Raw genomic sequence first — 22,137 nt, 5'->3', positions numbered from 1 at the left:
TCAAACAACACAACGCAACAATGAGATAGAAATCGCTGATGATGATGATAATGATCTTTGCTCAACAGCCAAGGTAATAAAACAAAGGTTCCTTACAAGAATCCAATAGAAAAGTAAAGGCAGTTTGGGTGATGGAGAGACAGAGAAATGTGTGTGAATGCACGTATCTTCGTATGGGGAGGTCAAATTCTAAGCAGTAAATTTTTGCATTTCTTTCTTTCAATGAATTTATCAATTCCAAACTAAATAGAATCCTGTATGGTGATTTCAATGGCACCCTCACGAGATTCCAGATATATGATTACTGTAAGGCCGTATGTAAGGAAAGAAGTGATCCTGTTTCTTTTCAAAATTAAAGAATACAGAATATTGTGAACGAATTGGCTGGCTTTCGAGTTCTACTCCAGGTCCTGAGGATGAAGGTACTGGTTCGTGGTTAGTGGAATCCCAATTCAAGCAAACAAAGGCATCCGGCCTGCCCCCTTTCTTAAGCATAGGGCAGTGATCTAATTTGATTTAAGTGTATCTATTCGACGCGAATCAATGTCTATTTACAGCGTTTGGTCGGTTGAAGAAAGCTCAATTCCAGTACTATCAGAATATTATCCATGGAACGACCCTAAAAACAACTCGTTTTATAAAGAGATGAATCAATTGAGAAAACAAAAACCACCAGATCACTCCTATCTGTTACGACCACAAGATAAAGACTCAAAGTATACTGGTAATGGAATTTCAAAACAATACAATTTTCATTTCGACGATCTATCATCTATTCTACCCTAATAAAGTACTCAACTACATCCTTTATTTGATTATTTCTTTCTCCTTCCTCCTTCTTCCTTCCTCCTTCTTTCCTGTATACTATATGGTATTGTATTTATATATGGCATGGTGAAACCATTTGCGGTAGCCCACTTTCCATGTCTGTATCCTCATTTTTCGTGGTTTCGTTATTTGTCTTTATTTGTTATTCGAGTCTCACGGTACATCGCTGTAAACAAAAAAATCAACACCACCCACATACATGCCTCAAAGCAAAACGCCCTCCACGAACAACTACCAGGAGTAGCGTGTTCTTGTCTATAGTACTAAATTTGCTGTATATTGTGAAGCGAAGTAGCAAGTAACAGAATTTTCACTGGCTATTTCTCCTTTGAAGAGTTGTTTTTTCTTTAATTACATTTTTTTAATATTGAAGAAGTTTGAAATCGAAGGTTCGAAAATCTTTGCATTCTCTAGTCGACCATCAAGAGAGTGTGTTCCTTCGAAGCTGTTGGTGTTTTTGTTAGTCGCAAAGAATTTGGGTTCCTTTAAGTTGAAATATTTGTCTTCTTAAAGTTTGTTTTTTTCTTTTTTTTAAAAGATATTTTTCGCCCCTTCGTTGACTCGACGCAGAACAGCGTGTATGCTTTTGGAAAGTGTCGGTATATTTGTTTGAATAATTCTTGAAGCAAACATACTTTTTCTTTTTCCTTAGACGATCGGAAAGATATTAATAAGGCTTTCCTTCATTCTTAAAACTATCGTCGATTTTTCGAAACTCCCAAGGGAACAGCGAGATTGGCCAATTGTTTTCTCTTGCCAATTGAATCCATTGACAAATTGTTTCCCTTTCTTTACTCTTTTTTTTCTATACAGCTGAATTCTTCGTCTCTGTCGAATCACATTTGCTGAACTCTTTCTTGTATACCTTTGTTCTTATATTTTTGTTTATAAACAACGCCTAATATCTATTTGCACAAAATGGACGGCAAAAGAAAAGTAGATCACGCCGAAAACGGTCATTATGAGGATCTTCCTTATGACACCAAGCGCAAACCAGTGTTCCCACCTTTCATTGCAGACTCTCTCTCAGAAGCCTCAGAAAAGACCAATGAATCGGGTGGCGACATCAATGCCCGTCTTCAAATTTTGTCAGAAATGTCGAAACGCGTTCAGTCTACAACCCCTCTTTCCAATCTTGAAGGCTACAAACAATCTGGGAACATTGCCCCAGGTTTAGCTGCTCCCGGTATACCTACAGCTGAAAGCTTTCTTCCTCCATCTTTTCCTGGAACAGTTCCTCCTGTTCCCTCTGTAAACCCTTATGCCCCTCCCTTTGCCAATCCACAAATACCTTATGGAGAAATGCCCAATTTCTTGGATGCTCAAAGTTTCAATATGCAACCACCATATCCAGGAATGATTGGCACAATGCCCTCTTACGCAGACGAAGAAGAAGACGCTAGCGATTCCTTGCCTCTCTCTCTTTCTTCCCAATCTCTCGTTTCGCAGGCGCCACCTACTAGGACATCGGCTCATCGTCCTACAATGCGTGAAAGGTACGCTGCCACCAGTAGTGTGACAAATGGACTTCAGTTTACCTTGCCCATCTCTTCTCGTAAAACCTATGAACCTGAAGCCGATGATGACAGTAACGATGACATGTACTCGGACGATGAATCCAATGCCGATCGCTGGGCATCACGCATTGATACCGCAGCCTTGAAGGAGGAAGTTCTCAAGTACATCAACCGTTGTCCAACTCAAGATCTTGCTGACATGACTGGTTGCACGTTAGCCGAATCCGAATTTATGGTTGCCAAGAGACCCTTTCCAGACCTTGAGTCTGCTTTGATTGTCAAACAGCCTCGCCCCATCATTCCTAAGGGAAGACGTGGTAGACGTGAAAAAACTCCATTGGGTCCTCGACTCGTTGGCATTTGTATGGAAATTATGCGTGGTTACTTTGTGGTTGATGCTTTGATTCGTCAATGTGAACAGTTGGGTGGAAAAATTCAACGAGGAGTCGAAAACTGGGGCTTACCAAGTACGACTACATTTGAAGAAGGAGAAACTTCCCTTGTTAGTTTTGATCAAATGAAAAACATTGGTACTCCGTCCAATGCTCATTTCATAACAGAACCCCCAGCTTCCTTTTCACAAGATGCTAGTTTACAAGACTATCAAATTATAGGTATCAATTGGTTGTACTTGCTTTATGAACTCAAGTTGGCAGGTATTTTGGCTGATGAAATGGGTCTTGGAAAAACATGTCAAACGATTGCCTTTTTTGCCATGTTGATGGATAAGAATGTGAATGGTCCTCACTTGGTCATTGCACCTGCATCTACTATGGAAAATTGGTTGCGTGAGTTTGCAAAATTTTGTCCCAAACTGAAAATTGAACTGTATTATGGATCTCAAGTGGAGCGTGAAGAGATTCGGGAAAGAATTAATTCCAACAAAGATTCCTACAATGTCATGTTAACTACCTACCGTTTGGCAGCTACTAGTAAAGCTGATCGGTTATTTTTGCGGAATCAAAAGTTTAATGTCTGCATTTATGATGAAGGACATTATCTGAAAAATCGTGCTTCCGAACGTTATCGTCACTTGATGAGTATTCCCGCAGATTTCCGTGTATTACTAACTGGTACTCCTCTTCAAAATAATTTGAAAGAGTTAATTTCCCTGCTAGCATTTATTCTTCCTCATGTTTTTGACTATGGTTTGAAGAGTTTGGATGTAATTTTCACCATGAAGAAGTCGCCCGAGAGCGATTTTGAAAGAGCTTTGCTTTCGGAGCAGCGAGTTTCCCGAGCCAAGATGATGATGGCGCCATTTGTATTGCGTCGTAAAAAGAACCAAGTTCTGGATGCATTGCCGAAGAAAACACGTATCATAGAGTTTTGTGAGTTCTCGGAAGAAGAGAAAAAGAGATATGATGAGTTTGCAAACAAGCAAAGCGTCAACAATCTTTTAGATGAGAATGTCATGAAAACAAATTTAGATACGAATGCGAATCTCGCCAAAAAGAAGAGCACAGCTGGATTTGTTTTAGTTCAACTGCGGAAACTTGCAGATCACCCGATGTTGTTTCGAATTCGCTACAAGGATGAGATTCTTCGAATGATGGCCAAGGAGATTATGAATGAACCACAATACAAAAAGGCGAACGAAAACTATATATTTGAAGACATGCAATACATGTCTGATATTGAGTTACACAATCTATGCGGCAAGTTCACTACGATTCAACCGTTCCAGCTGAAGAACGAACCTTGGATGGATGCGACCAAGGTGAGAAAGTTGAAAACGATATTGGAGAATGCGATTGCCAAAGGAGATCGGGTTGTCTTGTTTAGTCAGTTTACACAGGTTCTTGACATTTTACAGCTGGTTATGAAGAGTATGAGTTTGAAGTTTTTGAGGTTTGACGGATCGACACAAGTTGATTTTCGACAAGACTTGATTGATCAATTTTATGCGGATGAAAGTATCAATGTATTTTTGTTGTCGACAAAAGCAGGAGGATTTGGAATTAACTTGGCATGTGCGAACATGGTAATTCTTTACGATGTATCGTTTAATCCATTTGATGATTTGCAAGCGGAAGATCGGGCACATCGAGTTGGACAAAAGAAGGAGGTGACAGTGATCAAATTTGTGGTGAAAAATACAATCGAAGAACACATTCAACGATTAGCGAATGCCAAGATTGCTTTGGACGCAACGCTTTCGGAAAAGACAGCCGAAAAAGCAGAATCCGAAGAAACCGATTGAAAAGATGGACAAGAAAAAATAGAAAAGAAAAGAAAGAAATGGTTGTAATTGCATTTACCTTATTTAATTCGTCGGGTGCATTCTAGTGTATACTTTATGAACCAGTGTTTTTTATTATTTTTGTTGTACCTTTTTTTTTGGAAACGAAACGACCGAGCTAAAGGTGGGAGAATTTAATAAGTCTAGTAAATCGAAAAGATTAATATGATTGTAATATTTTTTAAACAGGTAGAGAGATGCGAGGTAGATGCAAGAGTAGAGTTTGTTGAAATGTAGTATAAAGAGACATGCATGCAACTGCAATGAAAATTACAGCAAGAAATAACTATAACAGCCTTTAAGAGTTGATGGATGATGAATATTGATAAATATTGATATTCATCGATGAAAAGATTTCTTTAAAAACAAAAACAAAAACAATTGTAATAAAAATAAAAACAATAAAATTAAATACTGACCCCGCCAGGAGTCGAACCTGGAATCTCCTGATCCGTAGTCAGGCGCCTTGACCATTGGGCCACGAGGCCTTGTATGAGAGTAAAAAATAAAAGAGAGATCTATTACTGAGAGAGCAGAACGAAAGGAACGTTCAACTTACCAAACTCATTGGATTCCTAAAAAAAAAAAAAAAAAAAAAAAACAAGCAAGGATTTAGCAAGACATTCAGAAATCCATCTCAAGCCGCTCCTAGCTACAATCCCAGCAAAACTCTTTCTTTGTCCTCGACTACTAAACAGAGCCACCACCCAGTACGTACCAAACCAGCCTCTACCGCATTCACACATGTTTACCAAATTGGAACCGCGGCACGTAATGTCTTCCAAGAACCCTTTACGAGTGTCAGCGCGAAATCGGAATACGAAATAATTGACGTCAATGCGGTCATAAGGAATCAAACTAAAAATCAAGCAGTCAACCCTTATCAGGCCAATAAAAAAGCAAGTTAGTGTAAACGAAAATGTCGATGCAAATCCTTTTCGCGAAAACTTTTGTTACCTGCTAGAGAGAGCTGAAAAAAAAAAGGCCCAAGGAAGAAGCAGAAAATGGTCGTCGAAATGGACCAGAAATGGCCGAAATAAGAGAAATTTTTTGCTTTTAGTCAGAAGAAAGAAACTTACTGATAGTTGATTATAAATCAGAGAAAAATCCACGAGCTTCTTGGCCAATAATTGGGTATTAGTCATCAGAATACTAAGGATATTTGGTTAATGAGAGTGGGTGGTCAGCAAATACTTTGTTCTCTGAAGAAAAAAGCTGAATCATTGGGAATGAAATCATGCATCAAAAAAGTTATATAAAGAGAGAAATCTCACTGTGAATTTTCAACATCGTCACCTTTGATCTTTTACCAACAACTAACTAGTCAGTTGGATATTACCAAATTTTTTTTTTTCTTTTCTTAACATCATTCATCATGTCTGGTCAAACTATCGCTATTCTTATGTACTCTACCTATGGCCACGTTGCCCAACTCGCTGAGGCCGAGAAGAAAGGTATTGAAGCCGCCGGTGGTAAGGCTGTTATCTATCAAATTCCCGAGATTTTGTCTGATGACATCTTGGCCAAGATGCACGCTCCCAAGAAGCCCAACTACCCCGTCGCTACTACTGAGACCTTGACCCAGTACGACGGTTTCCTCTTTGGCTATCCCACCCGTTACGGTACTCCCTGCGCTCAATTCCGTGCCTTCTGGGATGCCACTGGTGGTCTCTGGGCCCAGGGTGCTTTGCACGGTAAGTACTTTGGTCAATTCTTCTCCACCGGTACTCAAGGCGGTGGTCAAGAAACCACTGGCTTTACTGCCTTGACCAGTTTCATCCACCACGGTATGATCTATGTTCCCTTGGGCTACAAGAACACCTTTGGCATTGCTTCTGACTTGGGCCATATCCATGGTGGCTCTGCTTATGGTGCCGGTACCTACGCTGGTGCTGACGGCAGCCGCTCTCCTTCTGATCAAGAATTGGAGTCTGCTACCATCCAAGGTGAGACCTTCTACCGCACCGTTTACCGTGTTTAGATGGAAGAGGCAATTACAACGTTATGATTTACCTATTTATTCTTGGAGTGGGTACTGAATGAACAAATAAACCTTTCTGTATTTTATCCTTTGATCGTCAGTTTTAGTGTATGTAGTGTTTATTTGTAGCAAGAACTAGTAATAGTGCCAGTAAAAGCGTAAAATAAGCCTAAGCATATTCATATCAGTGTGCGTGTATGTGTTTCACTAGTAGAGAGTCGTTTGTTTTTTGTATGGGAATCTTTTGAAACAAACATCTTGTCTTTTCATCCATTATCTACTTGCTACCGTCTCTTAAAATTGTCAAAACACACTCTGCTATACTAACTCACATATTTCTACCACTACTACCACTACTACTCTACACTACATTACACTACACCAGGTTGATCTGATCCACCATCGTAGACACAACGAATACATACGGTAGTCGTCCAGCTCGAGTTTGTTTTACGTAAACTTGCTTCTGTGCACATTGTTGTATGCTGTTTGCTGTGTGTTCGATGAGGCCCATTTATGAAATGAACCATAATGCATTACATGGGCCTTCTGCCACCTACCCAACGTAACATGATGTGAATTCTAGCTCATCGACGAAAACCATATGGTTCCTATTTTCTTCAAAATCCGTCTACCAATTCGTCATTTCCAATACAATATGCTTGGTTATGATTTCATGTCGTTCTTTTCGTTCCTTTGATTTTCGGGGATCATGCGTCCTCTTATTGCCATAAAAGGCAAATCTATTCCTGTTCTGTGCACTCCTTTGATTTAACATTCACCGTCAACCCATTGTCGTCTAGTTTCTTTTCTGTCAATTGACGATCAAGTGTTTCTCTTCTCTTTCTTATTTCCCTTTTTTTGGATCGAATTCGACTCCTACATCCGTATTTCTCAACATGGTGAGTTTTATCGTCTTTGGTGCTTCGGGTCATTTAGCCCATCAAAAAACCTTCCCTGCACTCTTCAACCTCTATGCGAGAAACTGCGTCAACCGTCAGTCCTTTTACGTTGTAGGCTATGCCAGAAGTAAACTATCCGAACCAGATTTTCAAAACTCTCTAAAAGATTTCATCAAGCCAGAACAAGAACAAGCAAAACTTTATGACGAATTCATCAGCCGAGTTTCTTACTTTACGGGTCAGTACGACCAGGCAGATTCTTTCAAAGAATTTAACAAATACCTTGAAAACTTAGAAAAGAACACCGATCAATCCAAAGGTCTTCGCGTCTTCTATTTGGCTTTGCCCCCTTCCGCCTACGTCTCTGTAGGTAATTTCATTCATGATCATGTTTACCTTCCAGATGGGAGAACTAGAATGATCATCGAAAAACCATTTGGTAAAGACTATGATTCTTCTATCAAACTCAAAGAAGATTTGCATAAAAAATGGAGCGAAGACGAAATCTACCGTATTGATCATTACTTAGCCAAGGACATGATCATCAATCTGCCTACCCTTCGCTTCGCCAACCCACACAGTTTGGATGCTTTGCTCAACAACCACCACGTCAAGTCTGTGAACATTTCTATGTGGGAAGGCGGTGGTTGTGATGGTCGTGTGGGCTACTACGACATCAATGGTGTTGTTCGAGACGTTCTCCAAAACCATATGTCTCAAATCTTCACCGTGGCCGCTATGGATGAACCCAAATCTGAAAGTCCAGATGATGTTCGTTACGAAAAGGTTAAAGTCTTGAAAGCCACTTCGCATGCATCCCTAAAAGACTCAATCTTAGGTCAATATGTATCCGGTAACGGTAAGGGTGGTTATAAAGATTTGGAAGGTGTTTCAAAGGAAAGCAAAGCTACCACCTATGTCGCTACCACACTTTTCGTAGACAATGAACGTTGGAAGGGCGTTCCTTTTGTATTTGATTCTGGAAAAAGCTTGGAGAGAGGAAGAGTTGAAATCAAATATTACTTGAAAGGTAAGGAGTCTGGTATCTTTACCGATGTGAATCAAGACCATTACATTTCATTCAGTGTTCAGCCAAATCAGGAAGTTGTTTTGACTGCTTTCGCCAACAAGCCCATGAGTTCAGAACGCACTTGTGTGAATGCTTCCTTGAATTTGAACTTCAAAGAGCAATTCTCGGAAGAGATGAAAAACAAAAGGGATGCATATGAAATTTTGTTTGAGGATGCTATCAGGGGCGATCCTACAAAGTTTGTCCGTGACGACGAAGTCGAGTATGCTTGGCGTATTTTCGATGAAATTTTAGATTCCCCTAATGAGCCTTTGCCTTACCCTGCGGGTAGCACTGGCCCTAAAGAAGCTGAGCAGTATTTGAAATCTCACTTGAAGCTTATACAGTGATTCAAGTGCTTCCGATTGCTAACAACTCAGCTTTGGACTATGATGTTTAACGTATCAATGACACTTGTTGATACAATATGGACTGCCAATGAGTCCAATCATTTTTTGATGAATGATGGTTACTATTACATATGATTTATTTAAGCTATGAACGATAAATAAAATTTCCGGTACGATGTGTTTTAATATTCCTTTTGCGTTCAATATGTACGACGGTATTTCAATTGTAGGCTATGGTAATAATTCCATCCTATCAAGAAAAACAGCTACGATATCCAATAGAATAGAGCTTGCTAGGTCTGGAAAAGTTGAACAGAAGTCTAAATTTTCAAAGCATCAATGAAACATTATTCATTTAAAATAAAAGGGTTACATATAAAGTAATAAATATACACATGTTAAATTAGTGAAGGTATATCTTCATCCTTTGTACCAAAGACTGTAGGGCATTCAGCTAGCGTATGGCTCGAATTTTCACAGACTTCACACCAAACGGAGTTATTATCGGTATCTTCTGAAATAATATTTGTTGGGATATTATTTAGGGAAGACGGGTTTTCACCTTCAAAATCGTCATGAAGTGACATTTTTTCTATCGTAGATTCGAGCTCCGAGATTCGATTGAGTAGCTTTTCCCGCTCGGCTGTGGAGTTGTGATTAGGTTCCATGTCAGATGGAGTAAAACTGGTTTTACTTAAACGAGCCTCTAGCTCACTAATATAGTAACCCTTTTCATCGCAGTCGACCTGCAAGGATTCAGCCTTGTTTCGTAATACCTCAATTTCAATTTCATAAAACTCTAGTGTCTGACGGCGTTGAGGATGGTTTTCTGGTAACTCTCGAGATGCTTTGCCCCTAGAATGGCTTTCATATGAAACGTTAGTCAAAGTTGGAGAGCCATTCTCAATGATGCTCCGATGTTTCCCATGAACAGACCCGTTTTCTGCAGGCGTCCGTGACTTAAGCACCTTCCCAAGGCGCTCCTCCAAGACTTCAATTTGGCTTAACGCTTCGTCCCGTTCTTGACACACATTTAAAAATGCATCTCCCTGCTTATCCGTTGCATAAGCGTCTAATTGGAATTCAAGTTCGGATATTCGATGTTCGTAAGATTCAACGAGGCGGGTTGTAGAGTCTTCTAGATATTCGATTGTTGAATTAAAATCATGACGCCTCTGAGAGGCCTCTTCTCTCATTTGTTGTACACGCTCCTCTTTCATGGTGATCCGCTCGCGTAACTCATCTAATTCATCTTGCTGGTCTGTGAAATTTGTGACTAGCGCTTGAAGTTGATCAACGCTCGAAAGAACTTCTTCTAATTGTTGTTGATGATTCTGACGCTCAAAGAGCAGCTCTTCAATCCGTTTTTGAAGGATTTTCTCCGTAGGTGTAAGGGCGGTCGATGAGATGCTGTTTACGTTCATGTTATTATTTGGGGGAAAAGCCGTTAATCTTGGGATAGCAGATAGCGGATTGGGAGACATTGGAAGGGAAGTAGGAGCTGGGGATGCTATGTAATTTTCATTACCTTTCGGAGATGACGATGGCGAAGCAGCTATAGAGGAGGCTATTTTACATTTATCGATTGGTAAGAAGATGCCTGTTCTATCTCCATTTCTTGTCTTGAAATATTCTTTTCCGTCAACGATTCCTCGATTTTTTCCGGATTCCGCGTATTCAGGAAATAACTCCAATCCAACAAAGTTGCCTTTACGGCTTTCAACTTCTCCGACATAACGAACGAACCCTCGTTCTCCAGTAGCTGTTTCTGCAACACTTCCTAAAGGAAACATATCTGAATACAAATTTTAAAAATCCAAAACAAAAGATTACTCGGCAAACGACGAGAACTGATTAAAAAGAAAAGAAGGAATAAGGATAAAAAAGAAGGGGAATTAGATGTATAATACCATTCAAATATTAGACAAAATACGTAAGGTTAGATATGGGTAGTAATAAATATAGTAACCCGAAGAATAAAAGAAAAGAAGGATCTAAAATGAACGTGTACCAAAAACAATGGTTTCGCTCTAAGTTTTCTCGTAAACAGATTACAAAGTCAAAATCAGATCCTGCATTCAGCAATTATGAAGACAATTCAAATTTTAGGTAAAAGACCTGTGTTTTTTATTTTTAAAAAGCCAAAAAAAAAAGGAAGATGGATGTACTGTTTTTGAAGTGAAGAAAAGAAATCGAAATAGGTGACTATGCAAATGAGTATCAACCTAGTGAATCAAAAAATAACTTATAGAAAACAGTTAACAAAAATTAAATGATTTGATTCCAGCTGTTCATCAAGCGATTTCCTTCAAAAGCAACCTGGAAGGTGAACGGTGCTTCAGCTACAGAAACTAGCAATAGCTATACCTAAGTGACATAGTCACCTCATATTGTCGAGCACAATGTTTAAAAAATAAATAGAAACCATGTAAATAAAGGGCAAGTTCTATTTTGCAAGCCTATAAACTCTTAGATAAATGATAGTAACAAATTGTTTAATAAAGTTTTTATTCTGTTCGTACAGTCACTTTTACCGTAGCTATATTCGTTCATAGGAAAAATAAGTAAAACAGAATTGATGTAAGCAGAAATGTCGGGAACAAACACACACGCATTTATTGAATTTATTGTTTAAAACTAATTTGTCTTGTCCTTGGCTGTCTCCACTAACTAGTGTTGTTGCCAGTAATATCAAGAGTATGAATGAAGAACGCCAACTCGATAGGTACCAAATCATCAAATCTCATTCAACTAGTTCTTGATTAAGACAATTCTTAATCATAAGATGGTTTGTGCTACCATATTGTGATTTACCTGCGAGAGTCATCAACTAAAATCAAGCAGGTTATCATCAAAAAGTCCCATTATAATGTATCAAACCGGATTTTGGGATGCTCACATAATAATAAAAATAAAACATTAAACATTTCTAGTTCACTTTTCCATACCATAAGTCGCAATTGGTATTGTTAGGCTTTTTTACTAAAATAAATAAAATTTATTTCGGGTTGTTTACCTTTTTTTCATCCAAGTAAGTGACGATTTTCAGAGAAATAAAATAAATTTAATTAACGAAATAATTACTTTATAAAAATGCTTAATTTATTTGCAGTTACCCATAGTTGCATTGCAGAAGGTACCACCCCAAAACCAATATGCCTACGAAAACGAAGAAAAAGGCGGTTCGTGATGCCGAGCGAAAAAAAATAGGGTAAGTACATAGCTTTTTTTAAAAAATAAGGATTAACGACTAATTTATAGCTACAACAATGGTCCAACTGAGAAGGAAGAAAATTTAGAAGATGATACACCAAAATCGTTTAAAAGACTCATGAAAATGAAAGAATTCTCTGAAAATAAACGAAACAAACCAGCGGAACCTGAGAAGAAAAATAGCAAACCACAAAAAAATGAGCAATTGAAGCGACGACCAGGCGAAAGTATGCGTGAATTCAGTCTGCGAGTGAATCAAAGTATCCCAGTGGCATTTAAATCAGGAAAGGCTACGATTGATGAATTTACGGATAAGAAAGATAAAAAGAAGATCCTTAAATCTCAAGAAAAACGCCTACGTGAGCGGACTGAAGCTGAGGAAAATTTGGAGGATAAAAACTGGGAAGAAGATGTTTCTAAGTATGCTTCAAAGACATCTTTGGTTTTTTGCTAACCATTTTAGAAAATTTATCCATGTAGATTCGCGTAAAAAACGCAAAGGTTCTCCTGATCCTTGGGCTGGCATTCAAGAAAAACCTGCTTTTGGTGAGACTGTACAAGCTCCCCCAAAACTTCCTGAACTGAAGCTCAAAAATAAAATTACAGTCGATAATGTTCCAAAGTTCAATAGCAGAGGCCAGCCTGAGTCTCTAGCTAGGCGGCAAGCGCTCGGACAAGAGCGCCAAGAACTAATTCAAAAGTATCGTGAGATGATGCACGGGGGAAAAAAGTAAGCTTCACATACGTTACTTGCTTACTTAGGATAATTGGGCTTAAGGTATAAATTTGTATTACTATTCCATTACATTCATTAATTTTGCTTCTAAGATATAAAAATTTAAGAAAACTTAAACTCTTTCATCAACTCTGAACTCGACAAACAACATATCTATAGCCGAACCAAAATTTCCCCTGATAGTTTGTAATATTTCCCAGTCTTCATTTAAGAGTACATTTGTAAGAGAACCCGTTAATAGCAATTTCCCTACTAAATCACAGCATATTTGTTCTAACAATTGTCTGTTCAATGGATTTGTCGGCATGGTTATTGGAATCCAACTTGTTTTTTGATCCACCAGCTTTATAGGAGAAGCATTAATCATTTTACCATAGACAGTCAACCATCCTTGTAAAATAGAGAACAAAGAACGAACCATATCTTTGCTTTTCGATCTTTCTACACCAGGGATAAACTCATCACTTTCAGTCCCCTTAGTAGCCTTGAAGCTCGATACCATAATTATTACTTCCAACAAAACCCGTGTAGCTTGAAGCTTTAGTACACCTGAGCTGTCTTCATTAATTAAAAGGATTAAACAATCAAAAAGTTTTTCCCCAGAAGAACGAATAAGTTCGCCATTCAGAGATTCTTCTTGCAAAAGGAGCCAGAAAAACAAACTTTGTTGAGATTGTAAAGCGGGAAACTTAAGAGAATCTTCAAGCGCATTAGGATTTCGAGAAAGCATATCTGATAACTTGTCATAAATAATTTTATATTGGGTATTGTCCGTTATATTTTTTATTGATGTACAGCCTTCCATACGCTTCAAACATGCTTCAAACCGTAAATGATCATCCTTGGTAATAATGCCTTCGCGTAAATTGAACGAAAGGAATAGATCAAAAAACTCTTGAACACTTTGATCGCACATTTCTGTAATTCTGAAGGACGATCTCTCCTCTAAAACCGGAACGGACTGCATCCGTAAAAACACAACCGTGCAATCTTGGATTATATTCGCATTATTACTTGTCAGAAAGAACTTTGATAGGTTCAATAAAAGGGTTTCAAAAGGCTTTGAAAGCTGCATATGTGCATACTGCTTGAAATCAAGCGTAAAAAGCAATCGAAGGGTATGATGGAGTAACATAGGAGAAGCTGCTTCCCTTTCTATAATGTTGTTCAACAGAGGCAGTATCCTCAAATATACCAAATCCTTTTCATCATCCTTTTCAAGCTCGTTTCTGTCCTCTAATTGCTGCTTTCCAATCTTTTTAGGAACCACAAACTCAGAATCTGAAATATGAAGAAGGGAAGAAGCAAGTAGTTGCAATAGAATACATTCTTGACTTTCAGAAAGTTTGCAGAATTGCAAAACATCATTGACCGTGTCGGTAGACTTGGAACCGTAATCGTCAAATAATATATAGCTTGCAATCTTCTCCCATGACTGATAATCACTATCCAATCTACAAGCGTTCAATAAAGTCTGAGTTATAGGCGTTGAATCTGATACGTTTCTTTGAAAAACATGGAACAATTTCAGATCAGTGGGATCGTTTTTGAATAAATCCCGCAAAACTTCCACTGTTTTCGAGAGCTGAGCATATTTTACCCAAATAATATCAAAGGAAGTAACGGTTTCTTCGGAAAAGGACTCAGAAATGGCTTCCTCATCTCCCCAAGATTCTATCTTTTCACCTGTAGCTTCTTGCACGGTAGAACATAAGAATTGTATTGCTTCACGCTGAATTCTTGGATTAACATCCAAAATAAGCTGCGATAATTTCATAACCTCTTCATCTTCTAAAAAACCACATGCTCTGATAGTATTACATAAACGAATTGAGGCTATACGAACAGTAGCTTCGGCATCTACGCAGCTTATTTCAATAATTCTTTCTTTGAACCTTGAAGTGAAATGCCTGAGACCTCCAAAAAAAGATTCCGTTTCAAATATCTTATGCAAAACTTTAATTACAGTTAGACGAGCAGTTGTGTTCGTATCCGACAACATCCAACCTAGGTATCGTAAATAGGATCCAGAGAAAAAGACACTGGGAACTATATTAATCCAATTGCCAAGTTCCTTCAGACAATCAATCCGTATCTTCGGCTCAACATCTCTGTATCGATGTACGAAAACACTAGAAAATTAGATGACGAAATTGTTCTTAAAAAACCTACCTGTCAAAGTAACTATTAAGATACTCTGATATAACATCTTGTTGCCTCGTGATTGTCTGAAGCGAATCACTCAATTCCTGAATGCGGTTATTATTAGGGCGAGCCCTTTTTTCCTCCTTTATCAGCTGTTTCGACGCTATGGCATGCTCAGATAAAAACTCCCTTGATTCTTCGCACAAGGAGGACATAATAATTAAGCAAAAAACGCTAGCAGTATGTCGGATTGGCCTCATTGTCGAGGAAGACATGGCTACAATCCAGGACATGATTTTTTCAAATATAGAGCTATCGTCGTATAGGTATTTTCTAGATGAAAGCTGTGAAACGAAGTAAGTTAAAAATTGAGAGAGTTTTTTCCGAAAGTTGCGAAATTTAGGACTTTTTGAATTTAAAGGATATTCACGCGTTGTTGTCTTAAGTGGTTATATTAGCAAGATTCCTACAATAGTTAAACATCACATACCTTTTCAACTGAGAGTTGAATTTGGGAAAGGGTTACGGAGACAGATTCTTGATCTTGCACATCAAATTCATTTACTGTTCGATTACAAGCACAGCACTGAATGTTAGGTTTTGAAAGTAACACAAAACATACCTTTAAAATAAAGTTGACCAACTCAACCAAAGAACCTTGCTGGTCTTTCTCGTACTTTGTAAGCCATTCAACCACTACGTCCCTTACGCTTGCAGCGTCATTTAGCAGGTCATCTTCAATTTCAATTAGAAAAAAGGAATAGAAAAGCTCATCGCATACCATAAATTCTATTAGAGATCTCCTCTTCGTGATCTTCCTCAACCAATGTACTTGCTTTCGATTTTTTAGCTGTTCTGCTTCTTCCGGAAACAGGCCGCCTTCTTTTTGAACTTATAGTTTTTTCGTAATCATCGTCACTATTTTCTTCCTCAGAAGAAGAATCTGAACCATCCCTCAAAGGATCCATTGCCTGAGACAATCTTATAGGAGATGAAGCTCCATCTCCATTATCATCACTAGATGGAGTGACTGAACGAGACATAGTTTAGTAATTTTTTATGATTTTCTTAAACTTTTTAAGGATCCAAGTCTATAGTGGCCTGAACGCATAAAAACGTTGGCCAAAGTTTCGTAGAAGTAATGAAAAAGACAAACGCGTCGCGTCCCATAAAAGAAAATAACCTACTTCGCGAAACCCTCAAAAAGGTGGAAGAAAAAAGAGAAAAAAGATTACATAAAGATATGTAAAATCAAACTTTTACCCTTAAAGTAAAAACACTTTATTATACGTACAAAGAAAGGAACCGGTCATACGCGCTCAGAGAACTAAAGCATTCGAACGGGATTACTAGACCGAACAAAAAAATAATTGCTCATATAACACTTTCTTTAAAGAAAACATTTCAAAAGCAAAGTTGAAATTTCATTCTTCTGTAGTTTGTTTGTTTACTTTACATATCGTTACCCTATCCATCGTGTACGAGTAACAATGAAATGTCTTCATTACCTGAGTACGCGTCGCGTGATCCGCGACGCGTCTTTTTAATATACTTATACCTACCAACCCAACTTAATTAAACCGGAACACACGACAAGACTTTATATAGATTTGCCTGTCTGGATAAACAAAGCAACATGGTTTTAGATTTACCCTGTATACCAGAAGATGTCGGCGGATTAAAAGACATTACTCTGGCTGTAAATAATTCTCTTCCTCCTACTCCGGATTCCTCGCCTGCTGGTACATCAAAGAAACATAAATTATACGATTTTCTGGACTTCAACGGGAAATCAACGAAACCAAAGAAACGTGTGTTATTCGATACTTCTAAAAAATTACACAAGCCTCCCGTATCACCCAAGAAGCCTAGTCAGCTTTGTAAAGAGTTATTAGCTAGACAACTTGGAGGAACACGTTCTCGCATAAGTCGCATTCCTTCAAATCGTAAGTGCACTTGCAATACTATGCTTTATCGACGACGACTAACGGTAATTATAGGCCATGTTGGAAATAGACTAAACTTAGAAACATTTTATTCTCGTCCTTCAGAATGCTTGATGATGCTCAATCAACTTCCATTTTGCCTTGGATTTGCACATAATGAATCGTTACTTGCCGTTTGCACCGAAACAGGTGCTTTAGAATTGTTTGATTCCAAATACTTTGCTCGGCAAAATGAAGAAAATCAACCGTCAGGTAAGTTACAGAATTCTTTATCGTAGACTTCAACCTAACTGTAAATCTAGCGCGTCGGCTTCATGGATGGCTCGCTCATAATAATGCTATTTTTAATGTTAATTTTTCAAGCGATGATTCTTTGCTCGCTACATCCTCTGGTGACCAAACAGCCAAAGTGTTCGATCTTGCGACACAGCAATGCATTACAAGGCTCGGCCGTAGAGGTTTCGAAGGCTACCATTCTCACTCGGTTAAACAAGTCAACTTTTGTGACGATTCCCCTTACAATATAGTTACCTGTTCTAGGGATGGATCACTCATTTTTTGGGATATGAGAACTCATGGTATAACTGTTGATGGCGAACATCATCAGAAACCCGTTCTTAAAATAAAAAAAGCTCATGAAAGGCAAAATAGAGACTGTTCGGTTACGTCGGCTGTCTGGTTGCCCAATTCTACTTCTCAAGTAGTGTCTTCATGTTCTGGAAACTCTACACTTAAATTGTGGGATCTTCGGAACATCCACACAGTTCGTCCACTTCCTCTTTCTTCTACTCCTGGAAGTAAAACATCAAAACGCGATTATGGTATCACCAGTGTTTGTGCATCGCCCGCAGGAGATCGTGTTTATGCTGCTTCAAGAGACAACACAGTATACGAATACTCTGCTCAGCATTTAGAATCTGGGCCCTATAAAATGTACAATGACCCGAGATTGAGGATTTCTTCTTTCTATGTGAAAATTGCTTGTAGTCCTGATGGTTCGACTTTGGCCTGCGGAGGAGGTGTACAAAACGAAAATAGCGGAGCAATACTTTTTGACACTACTCGGGACGATTCCTCCTCGTCTGCCATGCTGGTAGGTGGACATTCAAAAGATGTGACCGCAGTAGACTGGTCAAATGATAATCAGTTGGCAAGCATATCAGATGACGGAAGTGTTCGTGTTTGGAATTCTTCTTTGCACGGTACAGCTGCTAATCTAAGAGAGAAGAACTTTTCAGAAATTTTCTATTGGGGACACAGCGAACGCTAAAAGTTATGTATAAGGATATGCTGAAAAAGAACCACTGATAATTCCTTTCTTTTCAATTTTTTTTTAATCTTAACTAAAGTGAGTACTGATTCAGCATCCTTCGTTTATGACCGAGTATATTTGAGGTAATGCTTGTGGGATATTTGATGTTTTTTATGTTATTTCTCGTTATAAATTACAATAATAATGGTAAAAATTAAATGCTATTAATATAAAAAATGAGATATCTATCACTCTCGATAATATCAGAAAATTTAAGAGCAACAGAGTATTTTGAATGTAACTTAAAGCACTCTTTCGTTGAAACGGCTGAGCATTATAGCCTATATTTTCTTTCGATCCATAAGCCCAAACAAACGCACTAGGTTAGTGCTCTGTACCTCTCCCACAAGTGGACTTCGCGAAAATAGTCATTGCTGGATCAACACTTATAATGGAGTAAATACGGAATTATAATAAAATGTTGAGCTTCACTGATTACATTTGCTATGAATACCTTAAGACAACGAACTGGAATGTTCATAATTTATACTGCAATCTCACGCAGACAGCCGACAGTAAGTGATATGCATTTTGGACAGCCAGAATAACATAGATATAGACATATTAAGATTTGACATCCCTTCCGGAATCAATTGTCAGCTTTCTTCTCTGACGACTCCTAATTTTGTTTCAAAATGTGAGATTTCAGCAATGCCAATCCTAAATGGATCTCTTTCATACATTTATAGCAATGTGGATTTAGATAATGCAAAAGTAAATCCCCTTACGGAACTCCAAAAATTTTATGAAGGATACAGACATGTTGACGTTCCGTTTATACATTATCAAGGGGAACTAGAAGACTTCAATCTTCCTAAGAAGTCTACTCTTCTTTATGGATGCATCTTTTTGCCTTCTAAAAAATTGGACGCCATATTTGCGAGGAGACTCTCCCCATGGAGTCTATTTTCTGTTTTGGCTACCAACGAGGTTGACGATCCAAATGGAGGAACTGTAAGTTTAAACTGAGATATCTCTATAACTAATTTCTGATTTAGATGTGCTTTCAATGGCAGCATGATACTGGTAAGAGAAGTTTGGAACTAATGTATGAGACGACAGAAGCAATGGTAGGACTCAGAGCCTTATGGAATTTAAATTTAAAAGAAAACCATATGAAAAAACGGAATGATTCCTGCAAAAGCACTTCGAATATGTGTTGGAGTTTGGGCTTCGAAACATACTATGGCATTTTGACGAAATGCCCTGGTGCAAGTTTAGGAATGCGACTGCATAGCGGACCTTCCCATCTTTATTCACCCTTTATTTTAACTTGTACGTTGAATCCAATTGTTGGACATATAACTTCGACCTTTTCGACGGCAGAACCACACGTGAAAGCGTTTAGTACGCAATACGATTTTAATCTTTATTCTTATGAAAGTAAGCTTCAGATAGGAACTGAGCTTTGGCGTGGCAAGTTCCTTTCCCGGACTGTGGGTGAAAATAATCGCTCAAAAATCCAGTCATGTACGTCGGTCCTGAAATCTGTCCTTTCCACTACGGGTGAAATTTCATTACTTTGGCAGGCACGAATCCGGAATTTTTTGTTGACCTTGGGTACAACGGCGCACATTACAAAAATAGATCCTCTATATTTTGGAATTCATTTAGAATATGCAAACTAGTCAGACGAAAAAGCAAAACAAAATCAATGACAATTTCAAAGCCGCATATAATTAATGTCATATATTCTTCTCAACACCCATTCATCCCGTTTGTTTCTCGGACTTTAAGAAATGGCTTTCAAATTTACGTTTGTGAATATGAAGCTAGCCTACCACATGAAAAATATTACTTAGTAGTGTCAAAACAAAAAAGTCCGCATAGAGAATTTATTCTTAATTTGGTTTTACAGATGCAACAATCATCCAAATCATTACATACGAAAGAAGCAAACTTTTCACTAACTCTTAAATTGCCTTCTCCAGTACGATTTGTTTATTGGGGAAGAGCATTGCTAGTAGCTCCAGGAGCAATCACCTAGTATATTAGTTAGTCATTATGTTGTGAATCATAGTATGTTATGCCTTACCTCGTTAGCACCACGTTGGTCCTTCAATTGTTTCTCGTATTCAGAAAGTTGAGCTTCGTCCTCTACGGACATCATAAAGGGAACACCTAAAAGAAGGGCAGAGGTGGAAAGAACCCACAGAGACTTTCCTCCAAAGCTAGAAAGACGAGAAACGCCAGAAACAGCGCACTTGGCACTGTCAGCGATCTTGACGCGCCAAGTAACGGGAATAACTTCCTTCAAAGCAGTGATACGGTCGAACATGGTTTCATCTTCAAGTCCCTCGAAGTCAGATTCATCAGAATCCGATTCTTCAACGTCTTCCTCAGCGTAAATGTACTTTTCCTTATCACTAACATTTTGACCCTGGGTTTGTACTTCAGTTTCGTCAACGACTTCTTCGAGTTTAACCATCCTGTTTTATATCCTCAAAATCTTTTATGATGGTTGTATTTGCAAAAACTTTCAAGTCTCAAGGCCCAAAAAGTTGGTGTTTTAGTCTTACTGCAGAGCCTTCTGTTCCGTTTGGCTTGGTGATTATATTGCAATGATCACTCTATTGCGGTAAACATTTTAGGGATGTATAAAGCGCTCTGCAATTGAGATTTAAAAGCATAAAAGAAGATACGCAAAGGTATCTAGCGACATGGTCTAGTCTATTAAGATAACACGTTAGCTTGGTTGAAACATCATCATCAGTGCGTTCAGTAATTCCTCCCAGAACCAAACCAACGATTGTTGATACGTTTGGATTTCCGGTCCGTATTGATTAAACATTTATTGGAGATATGAAAATTCCTTTGTTGGTGACGATATGCCTCTGGCTTTTTGCTTTGGCAGCTGCTAAAGGCGTGTTTGAGTTTACTGGCCTTCAACAACTCGAAGATGGAATTCGCTCTGCTAAAAAGGGAGCATTGATTGAATTTTATGCTTCATGGTGTGGCCACTGCAAGACTCTTGCTCCTATATATGAAGAGTTGGGACAAGCATTTGATGAGAATAAGGATATCTTAATCGGTAAAGTCGATGCTGATACGTATGGTGAAGTCGGAAAGAAATATCAAATTCGTGGATTTCCTACGCTCATATGGTTTCCCCATGATGGCTCGGATCCTATTCAGTATTCTCATGCCCGCGATTTGGATAGCCTTACGCAATTCGTTTCTGAGAAGACCGGTGTCAGAAAGCTCAAGAAAAATGCAGTCCCTAGTAGCGTTATTGAATTGGAGTCTGCTAGCTTTGATGATATTGTAATGGATGACACCAAAGACGTCTTGGTGGAATTTTATGCCGACTGGTGTGGCTACTGTAAGCGTTTGACTCCCATTTATGAAAAACTCGCTGCAGTTTTCAAGAATGAACCAAATGTAAAAGTTGCAAAGATTAATGCAGATGTTTATGCCGACGTTGGTATGAAACATCAAGTTGCTAGCTTCCCTACAATCAAACTTTTCCAAAAAGGTCGCAAAGACGAGCCTGATGCCTATAACGGCGATCGTTCTTTGGAAAGCCTGACTGACTACTTAAATGAGAAAACCGGGTCTCAGCGTTCTATTGATGGAAGCTTATTGCCCTCAGCTGGTCGAGTTCCCGTTCTCGATGAGTTTGCTTCAGAGTTCATGGATAACTCTCGGGCTGCCAGGGAGGTTGTTCTCGAAAAGGTAAAGCAATTCACCTTAGAAAATAGCTCTCGCTGGACTCAATATTATAGGAATGTCTTTGAAAAAGCCTTAAAGGATGAAAACTGGGTTACCAAGGAAGCTAAGCGTTTATCTAAGATTTTGCGTCAAAAATCTATTGCTCTTGCTAATGCGGACGATTTCAAAGCACGTCTTAACATTCTTCGTTCTTTTCTTTCTACCAGTAGTGATGAGCTTTAATG

At 38.5% G+C, this 22,137-nt stretch overlaps 11 protein-coding genes and 1 non-coding gene across 12 annotated transcripts; 8 read left to right on the top strand and 4 right to left on the bottom strand.

The window, feature by feature from the left end:
• Positions 1–270: 270 nt before the first annotated feature.
• On the top strand, positions 271–505 carry SOMG_02669 (uncharacterized protein; the record flags this gene model as incomplete). Its single annotated transcript, XM_056181460.1, has 2 exons — positions 271–306; positions 359–505. 2 exons carry the CDS (start codon positions 271–273, stop codon positions 503–505), a joined length of 183 nt encoding a protein of 60 aa, XP_056038044.1.
• Positions 506–1,746: 1,241 nt separating this feature from the next.
• Positions 1,747–4,548, top strand: fft3 (SMARCAD1 family ATPase Fft3; the record flags this gene model as incomplete). The annotated part of the gene is made up of 1 exon (XM_056181459.1): positions 1,747–4,548. One exon carries the CDS (start codon positions 1,747–1,749, stop codon positions 4,546–4,548), a length of 2,802 nt encoding a protein of 933 aa, XP_056038045.1.
• Positions 4,549–5,002: 454 nt separating this feature from the next.
• Positions 5,003–5,075, bottom strand: SOMG_20124. Its single transcript has one exon. It is a non-coding gene; the product is annotated as a tRNA-Arg (tRNA).
• Positions 5,076–5,962: 887 nt separating this feature from the next.
• obr1 (NAD(P)H dehydrogenase (quinone)) lies at positions 5,963–6,568 on the top strand (the record flags this gene model as incomplete). The annotated part of the gene is made up of 1 exon (XM_056181458.1): positions 5,963–6,568. The coding sequence occupies one exon, from the start codon at positions 5,963–5,965 to the stop codon at positions 6,566–6,568; it is 606 nt and encodes a 201-aa protein (XP_056038039.1).
• An 899-nt stretch (positions 6,569–7,467) lies between these two features.
• On the top strand, positions 7,468–8,889 carry SOMG_02666 (glucose-6-phosphate 1-dehydrogenase; the record flags this gene model as incomplete). Its single annotated transcript, XM_056181457.1, has 1 exon — positions 7,468–8,889. One exon carries the CDS (start codon positions 7,468–7,470, stop codon positions 8,887–8,889), a length of 1,422 nt encoding a protein of 473 aa, XP_056038040.1.
• A 398-nt stretch (positions 8,890–9,287) lies between these two features.
• On the bottom strand, positions 9,288–10,682 carry tip1 (CLIP170 family protein Tip1; the record flags this gene model as incomplete). The annotated part of the gene is made up of 1 exon (XM_056181456.1): positions 9,288–10,682. The coding sequence occupies one exon, from the start codon at positions 10,680–10,682 to the stop codon at positions 9,288–9,290; it is 1,395 nt and encodes a 464-aa protein (XP_056038041.1).
• Positions 10,683–12,044: 1,362 nt separating this feature from the next.
• SOMG_02664 (SPAC607.02c-like, conserved protein) lies at positions 12,045–12,836 on the top strand (the record flags this gene model as incomplete). The annotated part of the gene is made up of 3 exons (XM_056181455.1): positions 12,045–12,100; positions 12,151–12,522; positions 12,566–12,836. The coding sequence occupies 3 exons, from the start codon at positions 12,045–12,047 to the stop codon at positions 12,834–12,836; spliced, it is 699 nt and encodes a 232-aa protein (XP_056038042.1).
• Positions 12,837–12,950: 114 nt separating this feature from the next.
• psc3 (mitotic cohesin complex, STAG protein subunit Psc3) lies at positions 12,951–16,026 on the bottom strand (the record flags this gene model as incomplete). Its single annotated transcript, XM_056181454.1, has 5 exons — positions 12,951–14,970; positions 15,011–15,423; positions 15,474–15,569; positions 15,606–15,718; positions 15,765–16,026. 5 exons carry the CDS (start codon positions 16,024–16,026, stop codon positions 12,951–12,953), a joined length of 2,904 nt encoding a protein of 967 aa, XP_056038035.1.
• A 593-nt stretch (positions 16,027–16,619) lies between these two features.
• On the top strand, positions 16,620–18,199 carry cdt2 (WD repeat protein Cdt2; the record flags this gene model as incomplete). Its single annotated transcript, XM_056181453.1, has 3 exons — positions 16,620–16,929; positions 16,984–17,181; positions 17,232–18,199. 3 exons carry the CDS (start codon positions 16,620–16,622, stop codon positions 18,197–18,199), a joined length of 1,476 nt encoding a protein of 491 aa, XP_056038036.1.
• Positions 18,200–18,659: 460 nt separating this feature from the next.
• On the top strand, positions 18,660–19,869 carry mdm10 (ERMES and SAM complex subunit Mdm10; the record flags this gene model as incomplete). Its single annotated transcript, XM_056181452.1, has 3 exons — positions 18,660–18,756; positions 18,801–19,195; positions 19,240–19,869. The coding sequence occupies 3 exons, from the start codon at positions 18,660–18,662 to the stop codon at positions 19,867–19,869; spliced, it is 1,122 nt and encodes a 373-aa protein (XP_056038037.1).
• Positions 19,870–20,182: 313 nt separating this feature from the next.
• On the bottom strand, positions 20,183–20,669 carry tom22 (mitochondrial TOM complex subunit Tom22; the record flags this gene model as incomplete). Its single annotated transcript, XM_056181451.1, has 2 exons — positions 20,183–20,224; positions 20,277–20,669. The coding sequence occupies 2 exons, from the start codon at positions 20,667–20,669 to the stop codon at positions 20,183–20,185; spliced, it is 435 nt and encodes a 144-aa protein (XP_056038038.1).
• Positions 20,670–21,043: 374 nt separating this feature from the next.
• Positions 21,044–22,135, top strand: pdi2 (ER protein disulfide isomerase Pdi2; the record flags this gene model as incomplete). Its single annotated transcript, XM_056181450.1, has 1 exon — positions 21,044–22,135. The coding sequence occupies one exon, from the start codon at positions 21,044–21,046 to the stop codon at positions 22,133–22,135; it is 1,092 nt and encodes a 363-aa protein (XP_056037743.1).
• Between the last annotated feature and the right edge of the window lie 2 nt (positions 22,136–22,137).

This window comes from Schizosaccharomyces osmophilus, chromosome 2, assembly GCF_027921745.1.
Source record: "Schizosaccharomyces osmophilus chromosome 2, complete sequence".
NCBI classification, from domain to species: Eukaryota; Fungi; Ascomycota; class Schizosaccharomycetes; order Schizosaccharomycetales; family Schizosaccharomycetaceae; genus Schizosaccharomyces; species Schizosaccharomyces osmophilus.
Note: the sequence above shows the minus strand (reverse complement) of the source record. Positions and strands in the feature narration are given on the sequence as shown.